The 12,450-nt window shown below is 44.9% G+C and overlaps 1 protein-coding gene across 7 annotated transcripts in view; it reads left to right on the top strand.

Annotated features, from left to right (window-relative positions):
* The window catches only part of LOC118378058 (vascular endothelial growth factor receptor 1-like), an 86,971-nt gene that overhangs the window by 27,938 nt on the left and 46,583 nt on the right, over positions 1-12,450 (top strand). For all 7 annotated transcript variants that reach the window (XR_008102875.1, XR_008102877.1, XM_052502891.1 and 4 more), the window contains 4 exons: positions 5,059-5,221; positions 5,339-5,475; positions 6,461-6,632; positions 7,010-7,127. Coding sequence is in view for 5 of the 7 variants with exons in the window: in XM_052502891.1 (XP_052358851.1) it covers positions 5,059-5,221; positions 5,339-5,475; positions 6,461-6,632; positions 7,010-7,127 (590 nt within the window). In the remaining 2 variants the exon portion in view is untranslated. The remainder of the gene's footprint in view (positions 1-5,058; positions 5,222-5,338; positions 5,476-6,460; positions 6,633-7,009; positions 7,128-12,450) is intronic.

Raw genomic sequence — 12,450 nt, 5'->3', positions numbered from 1 at the left:
ATCAGCTAGTTAACACTGTGAGTGGGATGGGGGGTATCAGCTACTTAACACTGGGGGGCTATCAGCTAGTTAACACTGGGGGGCTATCAGCTTGTTAACACTGTGAGTGGGATGGGGGGTATCAGCTAGTTAACACTGGGGGGCTATCAGCTTGTTAACACTGTGAGTGGGATGGGGGCTATCAGCTAGTTAACACTGGGGGGCTATCAGCTTGTTAACACTGTGATTGGGATGGGGGGTATCAGCTACTTAACACTATGGGGCTATCAGCTAGTTAACACTGTGAGTGGGATGGGGGTATCAGCTACTTAACACTGGGGGCGCTATCAGCTAGTTAACACTGGGGGGCTATCAGCTTGTTAACACTGTGAGTGGGATGGGGGCTATCAGCTAGTTAACACTAGGGGGCTATCAGCTAGTTAACACTGTGAGTGGGATGGGGGTATCAGCTACTTAACACTGGGGGCTATCAGCTACTTAACACTGGGGGGCTATCAGCTAGTTAACACTGGGGGCTATCAGCTAGTTAACACTATGGGGCTATCAGCTAGTTAACACTGTGAGTGGGATGGGGGGTGTCAGCTACTTAACACTGGGGGGCTATCAGCTAGTTAACATTGGGGATGGGGGGGCTATCAGCTAGTTAACACTGGGGGTGGGGGGCTATCATCTAGTTAACCCTGGATGTGGGGGGCTATCAGCTAGTTAACGCTGGGGGTGGGGGGGGGCTATCAGCTAGTTAACACTGGAGGTGAGTGGGCTATCAGCTAGTTAACACTGTGAGTGGGATGGGGGGTGTCAGCTACTTAACACTGGGGGCTATCAGCTAGTTAACATTGGGGATGGGGGCTATCAGCTAGTTAACACTGGGGGTGGGGGGCTATCATCTAGTTAACCCTGGGGGTGGGGGGGCTATCAGCTAGTTAACGCTGGGGGTGTGGGGGGCTATCAGCTAGTTAACACTGGAGGTGAGTGGGCTATCAGCTAGTTAACACTGTGAGTGGGATGGGGGGTGTCAGCTACTTAACACTGGGGGGCTATCAGCTAGTTAACATTGGGGATGGGGGGGCTATCAGCTAGTTAACACTGGGGGTGGGGGGGCTATCATCTAGTTAACCCTGGGGGTGGGGGGGCTATCATCTAGTTAACCCTGGGGGTGGGGGGGCTATCATCTAGTTAACGCTGGGGGTGGGGGGGCTATCATCTAGTTAACGCTGGGGGTGGGGGGGCTATCATCTAGTTAACCCTGGGGGTGGGGGGCTATCAGCTAGTTAACCCTGGGGGGGGGGCTATCAGCTAGTTAACCCTGGGGGTGGGGGGGCTATCAGCTAGTTAACCCTGGGGGTGGGGGGGCTATCATCTAGTTAACCCTGGGGGTGGGGGGGCTATCATCTAGTTAACCCTGGGGGTGGGGGGGCTATCATCTAGTTAACCCTGGGGGTGGGGGGGCTATCATCTAGTTAACCCTGGGGGTGGGGGGGCTATCATCTAGTTAACCCTGGGGGTGGGGGGGCTATCATCTAGTTAACCCTGGGGGTGGGGGGGCTATCAGCTAGTTAACCCTGGGGGTGGGGGGGCTATCATCTAGTTAACCCTGGGGGTGGGGGGCTATCATCTAGTTAACCCTGGGGGTGGGGGGCTATCATCTAGTTAACCTGGGGGTGGGGGGCTATCATCTAGTTAACGCTGGGGGTGGGGGGCTATCATCTAGTTAACCCTGGGGTGGGGGGCTATCATCTAGTTAACCCTGGGGGTGGGGGGGCTATCATCTAGTTAACCCTGGGGGTGGGGGGCTATCAGCTAGTTAACCCTGGGGGTGGGGGGCTATCAGCTAGTTAACACTGGGGGTGGGGGGCTATCATCTAGTTAACCCTGGGGGTGGGGGGCTATCATCTAGTTAACCCTGGGGGTGGGGGGCTATCAGCTAGTTAACGCTGGGGGTGGGGGGGGGCTATCAGCTAGTTAACACTGGAGGTGAGTGGGCTATCAGCTAGTTAACACTGGGGGTGGGGGGGGACTATCAGCTAGTTAACACTGGTGTTAATAATCTATCTATATTGTAACTCCAGACTCTGTCTCTATTGTAACTCCAGACTCTGTCTCCACAGTAACACAAGACTCTTGTCTCTATTGTAACTCCAGACTCTGTCTCTATTGTAACTCCAGACTCTGTCTCTATTGTAACTCCAGACTCTGTCTCTATTGTAACTCCAGACTCTGTCTCTATTGTAACTCCAGACTCTGTCTCTATTGTAACTCCAGACTCTGTCTCTATTGTAACTCCAGACTCTGTCTCCACAGTAACACAAGACTCTTGTCTCTATTGTAACTCCAGACTCTGTCTCTATTGTAACTCCAGACTCTGTCTCTATTGTAACTCCACACTCTGTCTCTATTGTAACTCCAGACTCTGTCTCTATTGTAACTCCAGACTCTATCTATATTGTAACTCCAGACTCTGTCTCTATTGTAACTCCAGACTCTATCTATATTGCAACTCCACACTCTGTCTCTATTGTAACTCCAGACTCTGTCTCTATTGTAACTCCACACTCTGTCTCTATTGTAACTCCAGACTCTGTCTCTATTGTAACTCCAGACTCTGTCTCTATTGTAACTCCAGACTCTATCTATATTGTAACTCCAGACTCTGTCTCTATTGTAACTCCAGACTCTATCTATATTGTAACTCCAGACTCTGTCTCTATTGTAACTCCACACTCTGTCTCTATTGTAACTCCAGACTCTGTCTCTATTGTAACTCCAGACTCTATCTATATTGTAACTCCAGACTCTGTCTCTATTGTAACTCCAGACTCTGTCTCTATTGTAACTCCAGACTCTGTCTCTATTGTAATTCCAGACTCTGTCTCTATTGTAACTCCAGACTCTGTCTCTATTGTTACTCCAGACTCTATCTATATTGTAACTCCAGACTCTGTCTCTATTGTAACTCCAGACTCTATCTATATTGTAACTCCAGACTCTGTCTCTATTGTAACTCAGACTCTATCTATATTGTAACTCCAGACTCTGTCTCTATTGTAACTCCAGACTCTGTCTCTATTGTAACTCCAGACTCTGTCTATATTGTAACTCCAGACTCTGTCTCTATTGTAACTCCAGACTCTGTCTCTATTGTAACTCAGACTCTATCTATATTGTAACTCCAGACTCTGTCTCTATTGTAACTCAGACTCTGTCTCTATTGTAACTCCAGACTCTATCTATATTGTAACTCCAGACTCTGTCTCTATTGTAACTCCAGACTCTGTCTCTATTGTAACTCCAGACTCTGTCTCTATTGTAATTCCAGACTCTGTCTCTATTGTAACTCCAGACTCTGTCTCTATTGATACTCCAGACTCTATCTATATTGTAACTCCAGACTCTGTCTCTATTGTAACTCCAGACTCTATCTATATTGTAACTCCAGACTCTGTCTCTATTGTAACTAAAGACTCTATCTATATTGTAACTCCAGACTCTGTCTCTATTGTAACTAAAGACTCTGTCTCTATTGTAACTCCAGACTCTGTCTCTATTGTAACTCCAGACTCTATCTATATTGTAACCAGACTCTGTCTCTATTGTAACTCCAGACTCTGTCTCTATTGTAACTCCAGACTCTATCTATATTGTAACTCCAGACTCTGTCTCTATTGTAACTCCAGACTCTATCTATATTGTAACTCCAGACTCTGTCTCTATTGTAACTCCAGACTCTTATCTATATTGTAACTCCAGACTCTGTCTCTATTGTAACTCCAGACTCTATCTATATTGTAACTCCAGACTCTGTCTCTATTGTAACTCCAGACTCTGTCTCTATTGTAACTCCAGACTCTATCTATATTGTAACTCCAGACTCTGTCTCTATTGTAACTCCAGACTCTGTCTCTATTGTAACTCCAGACTCTGTCTCTATTGTAACTCCAGACTCTGTCTCTATTGTAACTCCAGACTCTGTCTCTATTGTAACTCCAGACTCTGTCTCTATTGTAACTCCAGACTCTATCTATATTGTAACTCCAGACTCTGTCTCTATTGTAACTCCAGACTCTATCTATATTGTAACTCCAGACTCTGTCTCTATTGTAACTCCAGACTCTATCTATATTGTAACTCCAGACTCTGTCTCTATTGTAACTCCAGACTCTGTCTCTATTGTAACTCCAGACTCTATCTATATTGTAACTCCAGACTCTGTCTCTATTGTAACTCCAGACTCTGTCTCTATTGTAACTCCAGACTCTGTCTCTATTGTAACTCCAGACTCTGTCTCTATTGTAACTCAGACTCTGTCTCTATTGTAACTCAGACTCTGTCTCTATTGTAACTCAGACTCTGTCTCTATTGTAACTCAGACTCTGTCTCTAAACTCCAGACTCTGTCTCTATTGTAACTCCAGACTCTGTCTCTATTGTAACTCCAGACTCTGTCTCTATTGTAACTCCAGACTCTGTCTCTATTGTAACTCCAGACTCTGTCTCTATTGTAACTCCAGACTCTGTCTCTATTGTAACTCCAGACTCTGTCTATATTGTAACTCCAGACTCCACAGACAGAATCCACATCAGCAGGGTGAAATGTCTGTACATTTAGGTAATGTCAGTGTCTGTTGTTGAGAGCGTATTGTGAGGTTGTCAAGTTACTTTGTTTCATTTTATTGCAGCAATAATGTTCATCATACGTTTACCACTGTGGCCTCATGTTAGTCCTTATCAGCCCTCATGTTGTTCTGTTTTCTTGTGTGTTCATGATTTGCTCAGGAGTTGTGTGTGCAGTGTTGCTTTTGTGTGACTGTTGGTATGGTTGTGATGTGTTCAGGATGTGGTCGTGGTTCTGAATAGCTCATGACACGATTGTGTTGAGTTCATGATTGGTTGGTGGTTGAGATAAGAAAATAGTTTTAGTTGTGGTTGAGTTCATGATGTACCTGTTTTCTGAACACTGAATGCAAGTTGACCATATTCCAGAAGCAGACATTGCTTCTGTGTGACGTTGCTTTTATGAGACTGTTTTTATGGTTGTGACGGTGTGTGTTCATGTCTCCAGTTTCCTGACCAGGAGTTGACCCCAGACCAGAGGAACATAGTGTGGAACAGCAGACAGGGCTTCCTCATCCACAGCCCCACCTACTTCTACATCGGCCTGTTCTCCTGCAAGACCTCTGTCAACGGGACCACGCACTCCCTCAATTACCTCACACACAGACAAGGTGATCACACATGCACATGCAGGCACACACACACAAACACACACGCCTAATGAAAAAAATCCAGTAAATTCTATAAATTGCAAATATTCAAATATCTTATCCCCACTCCTGTCCCAGTGAATAAGATCATGAAGGTATATCTGAACAGTACCAGTCCAGTGCAGTCTCTACAGGGGGAGAGTCTGGCCATCAACTGTACTGTCACTGCAGAGTGGAACAGCAGAGTGTCCATCAGCTGGGACTACCCTGGACAGGTAGGACCTTATGAAGAACACTACAATTATGGCATACACTACTAAGAAGTGCACTATGTTACAGTATGCAAAACTTTTACTATATCTGAATAATATCTCCACCTCTCCCCTCCCTCCCTCTCTCCATATTTCTCTACCTCTCCCCTCCCTCTCTCTCTCCATATTTCTCTACCTCTCCCCTCCATCTCTCTCTCCTTCTTTCTCTACCTCTCCCCCTCCCTCTTTCTGTCTGACTTTCTCTATCTCTCCCTGTCCGTCTCACTATCTCCATCTTACTCTATCTCTCCCTGTCCGTCTCACTATCTCCATCTTACTCTACCTCTCCCTGTCCGTCTCACTATCTCCATCTTACTCTATCTCTCCCTGTCCGTCTCACTATCTCCATCTTACTCTACCTCTCCCTGTCCGTCTCACTATCTCCATCTTACTCTTCCTCTCCCTGTCCGTCTCACTATCTCCATCTTACTCTACCTCTCCCTGTCCGTCTCACTATCTCCATCTTACTCTACCTCTCCCTGTCCGTCTCACTATCTCCATCTTACTCTACCTCTCCCTGTCCGTCTCACTATCTCCATCTTACTCTACCTCTCCCTGTCCGTCTCACTATCTCCATCTTACTCTACCTCTCCCTGTCCGTCTCACTATCTCCATCTTACTCTACCTCTCCCTGTCCGTCTCACTATCTCCATCTTACTCTACCTCTCCCTGTCCGTCTCACTATCTCCATCTTACTCTACCTCTCCCTGTCCGTCTCACTATCTCCATCTTTCTCTACCTCTCCCTGTCCCTCTCTCTCTCTCTCCATATTTCTCTACCTCTCCCTTCCCTCTCTCTCTCCTTCTTTCTTTCTTTCTTTCTTTCTTTCTTTCTTTCTTTCTTTCTTTCTTTCCCTCCCTCCCTCCCTCCCTCCCTCCCTCCCTCCCTCCCTCCCTCCCTCCCTCCCTCTCTGTCTTTCTCTACCCCTCCTCCCTCTCTCTCCCCTCAGGCCAACAGGTCAGCCATAGTCAGTAGGTGGATCATGGCCAGTAAATTTCACATGGTGTTCTACAGTATTCTGTCCATCCCCAAACTCCACCGCTCTGACAGGGGGCTTTATATCTGCCGAGTGACCAGTGGACCGGTCAGTCGAGAGACTAACGTATCTGTCACAGTCTATGGTGAGTCAACATAAACGTAATACTTCCCACCTCTGTGACAAATTCATTAATGAGGAAATTCATTGATGGTAAACACCCACTTCTGCAGTAAGAATACGAATCACAACCCTCCCCTGTATCACTATCTGTAATATGTCATTAATGCGTGATATCCTCTCTGTGTGTGTGTGTGTGTGTGTGTGTGTGTGTGTGTGTGTGTGTGTGTGTGTGTGTGTGTGTGTGTGTGTGTGTGTGTGTGTGTGTGTGTGTGTGTGTGTGTGTGTGTGTGTGTGTGTGTGTGTGTGTGTGTGTGTGTGTGTGTGTGTGTGTGTGTGTGTGTGTGTGCGTGTGTGTGCGCATGCTTGCCTGTCTGTCTGTCTGTCTGTTTATCCTCCCAGACCGTCCCTTTATCCGTCTGAAGCCCAGACAGGGGGCTGAAGTGGAGGCTCATGCAGGACAGAAGTCATACCGTCTCTCCCCCAAACTACGAGCCTTCCCTGCCCCAGAAGTCATCTGGTAAGAACTTACAGACTGTCAGCTAGCCTGCACACTATCCTACACTACCTTACACGATCCTACACTATCTTACACACTATGCTACACTACCCTACACTACCATACACCACCATACACCACCATACACTATCCTACACTATCACACACCACCCTACACTGCCCTACACTAATCTACACTATCATACGCTATCCCACACTATCCTACACTATCATACAATATCCTACACTATCCTACACTACCCTATACTATCCTACACTACCCTACACTGCCCTACACTACCCTACACTATCATACACTATCCTACACTACCCTATACTATCCTACACTACCATACACTACCCTACACTATCATACACTATCCTACACTATCCCACACTATCATACACTATCTTACACACTATCCTATACTATCCTACACTATCCTACACTATCACACACCACCCTACACTGCCCTACACTAATCTACACTATCCTACACTATCATAGGCGATCCCACACTATCCTACACTATTCTACACTACCTGATACTATCCTACACTATCCTACACTACCCTATACTATCCTACACTATCATACACTATCCTACACTGTCCTACACTACCCTATACTATCGTACACTCACTATCCTACACTATCATACACTATCCTACACTGCCCTACACTGCCCTACACTATCATACACTATCCTACACTACCCTATACTATCCTACACTACCCTACACTATCCTACACTGTCCTACACTGCCCTATACTATCGTACACTCACTATCCTACACTATCATACACTATCCTACACTGCCCTACACTGCCCTACACTATCATACACTATCCTACACTACCCTATACTATCCTACACTACCCTACACTATCCTACACTGTCCTACACTGCCCTATACTATCGTACACTCACTATCCTACACTATCTTACCCTACACTATCCTACACTGTCCTACACTACCCTATACTATCGTACACTCACTATCCTACACTATCATACACTATCCTACACTGCCCTACACTGCCCTACACTATCATACACTATCCTACACTACCCTACACTATCCTACACTACCCTACACTATCCTATACTATCCTACACTATCCTACACTATCGTACACTACCCTGCACTATCCTGCACTACCCTATACTATTGTACACTACCCTACACTACCCTATACTATCGTACACTACCCTACACAACCCTATATTATCATACACTACCATACACTATCATTACCCTGCACTACCCTATACTATCGTACATTACCCTGCACTACCCTATACTATCGTACACTACCCTACACAACCCTATACTATCGTACACTACCTTACACTACCATACACTATCCGACACTACCCTATACTATTGTACACTACTCTACACTACCCTAGCCATACACTATCCTACACTGCCCTACACAACCCTACACTACCCTATACTATCCTGCACTACTCTACACTACCCTACCCTACACTATCCTACACTGCCCTACACAACCCTACACTACCCTACACTACCCTATACTATCCTACACTACCCTATACTATCCTACACTACCCTACACTACCCTATACTATCCTACACTACCCTATACTATGCTACACTACCCTATACTATCCTACACTACCCTATACTATCCTACACTACCCTACACTACCCTATACTATCCTACACTACCCTATACTATCCTACACTACCCTATACTACCCTACACTACCCTATACTATCCTACACTACCCTACACTACCCTACACTACCCTACACTACCATACACTACCCTACACCACCCTAAACTATCCTACCCTACACTACCCTACACTATCATACACTATCATACACTATCCTACACTATCCCACACTATCATACACTTTCTTACACACTATCATATACTATCCTACAATATCCTACACTATCACACACAACCCTACACTGCCCTACACTAATCTACACTATCATACACTATCATACACTATCCCACACCCTATACTACCCGATACAATCGTATACTATTGTACACTACCCTATACTATCGTATACTATCCTACACTACCCTACACTACCCTATACTATCCTACACTACCCTACACTACCCTATACTATCCTACACTACCATACACTACCCTACACCACCCTAAACTATCCTACCCTACACTACCCTACACTATCATACACTATCATACACTATCCTACACTATCCCACACTATCATACACTTTCTTACACACTATCATATACTATCCTACAATATCCTACACTATCACACACAACCCTACACTGCCCTACACTAATCTACACTATCATACACTATCATACACTATCCCACACCCTATACTACCCGATACAATCGTATACTATTGTACACTACCCGATACAATCGTATACTATCGTACACTACCCTACACGACCATACACTATCCTATCCTACACTACCGTACCCGACTACACTATCCTACACTATCATACAATATCCTACACTATCATACACTATCCTACACTACCCTATACTATCCTACACTACCCTACACTGCCATACACTACCCTACACTATCATACACTATCCTACACTACGCTATACTATCCTACACTACCATACACTACCCTACACTATCATACACTATCATACACTATCCTACACTATCCCACACTATCATACACTATCTTACACACTATCCTATACTATCCTACACTATCCTACACTATCACACACCACCCTACACTGCCCTACACTAATCTACACTATCCTACACTATCATAGGCGATCCCACACTATCCTACACTATCCTACACTATTCTACACTACCTGATACTATCCTACACTATCCTACACTACCCTATACTATCCTACACTATCATACACTATCCTACACTGTCCTACACTACCCTATACTATCGTACACTCACTATCCTACACTATCATACACTATCCTACACTGCCCTACACTGCCCTACACTATCATACACTATCCTACACTACCCTATACTATCCTACACTACCCTACACTATCCTACACTGTCCTACACTGCCCTATACTATCGTACACTCACTATCCTACACTATCTTACCCTACACTATCCTACACTACCCTGCACTACCCTATACTATCGTACACTACCATATACAATCGTATCCTGTCGTACACTACCCTATACTATCGTACACTCACTATCCTACACTATCTTACCCTACACTATCCTACACTGTCCTACACTACCCTATACTATCCTACACTACCCTACACTATCCTATACTATCCTACACTATCCTACACTATCGTACACTACCCTGCACTATCCTGCACTACCCTATACTATTGTACACTACCCTACACTACCCTATACTATCGTACACTACCCTACACAACCCTATATTATCATACACTACCATACACTATCATTACCCTGCACTACCCTATACTATCGTACACTACCCTGCACTACCCTATACTATCGTACATTACCCTGCACTACCCTATACTATCGTACACTACCCTACACAACCCTATACTATCGTACACTACCTTACACTACCATACACTATCCGACACTACCCTATACTATTGTACACTACTCTACACTACCCTAGCCATACACTATCCTACACTGCCCTACACAACCCTACACTACCCTATACTATCCTACACTACTCTACACTACCCTACCCTACACTATCCTACACTGCCCTACACAACCCTACACTACCCTACACTACCCTATACTATCCTACACTACCCTATACTATCCTACACTACCCTACACTACCCTATACTATCCTACACTACCCTATACTATCCTACACTACCCTATACTATCCTACACTACCCTATACTATCCTACACTACCCTACACTACCCTATACTATCCTACACTACCCTATACTATCCTACACTACCCTATACTATCCTACACTACCCTACACTACCCTATACTATCCTACACTACCCTACACTACCCTATACTATCCTACACTACCCTACACTACCCTATACTATCCTACACTACCATACACTACCCTACACCACCCTAAACTATCCTACCCTACACTACCCTACACTATCATACACTATCATACACTATCCTACACTATCCTACACTATCCCACACTATCATACACTCTCTTACACACTATCATATACTATCCTACAATATCCTACACTATCACACACAACCCTACACTGCCCTACACTAATCTACACTATCATACAGTATCATACACTATCCCACACCCTATACTACCCGATACTATTGTACACTACCCTATACTATCGTACACTACCCTACACGACCATACACTATCCTATCCTACACTACCGTACCCGACTACACTATCCTACACTATCATATCCTACACTACACTATCCTACACTATCCTAGACTACTCTATACTATCCTACACTACCCTACACTGCCCTACACTACCCTACACTATCCTATTCTATCCTACACTATCCTACACTACCCTGCACTATCCTACACTACCCTACACTACCCTATACAATCGTATACTATCGTACACTACCCTATACTATCGTACACTACCCTACACCACCATACACTATCCTACACTACCCTACACTATCCTATACTATCCTACACTACCCTACACTATCCTATACTATCCTACACTACCCTACACTACCCTATACTATCCTACACTACCATACACTACCCTATACTTCCCTACACTACCCTATACTATCCTACACTACCTTACACTACCATACACTACCCTATACTATTGTACTCTACCCTACACCACCCTACCCTACACTACCCTACACTACCCTACACAACCCTATACTACCATACACTACCCTACACTACCCTAATACTATCGCACACCACCCTACACTACCCTATACTATCGTACACTACCCTACACTACATTACACTATCCTTCGCTACCCTACTCTACCCTATACTACCGTACACTACCCTACCCTACACTAGCCTATACTATCGTACACTACCCTACACTACCCTATACTATCCTACACTACCCTATATATCCTACACTATCATACACTACCCTATACTATCGTACACTACCCTACACTATCCTACAATACCCTACACTACCCTATACTACCCTCCACAACCATACACTACCCTACACTACCCTACACGATCCTACCCTACCCTACACTATCCTACACTACTCTACACTACCCTATACTATCCTACACTACCCTATACTATCCTACACTACCCTACACTACCCTATACTACCCTACACTACCCTACACTACCCTACACAACCCTACACTACCCTATACTATCCTACACTACCCTACACTACCCTATACTACCCTACACTACCCTA

The sequence above is a fragment of the Oncorhynchus keta genome, chromosome 4 (assembly GCF_023373465.1).
Source record: "Oncorhynchus keta strain PuntledgeMale-10-30-2019 chromosome 4, Oket_V2, whole genome shotgun sequence".
NCBI lineage: Eukaryota > Metazoa > Chordata > Actinopteri > Salmoniformes > Salmonidae > Oncorhynchus > Oncorhynchus keta.
The sequence above is the reverse complement of the archived record's forward strand: the minus strand, read 5'-3'. Positions and strand labels throughout refer to the sequence as shown.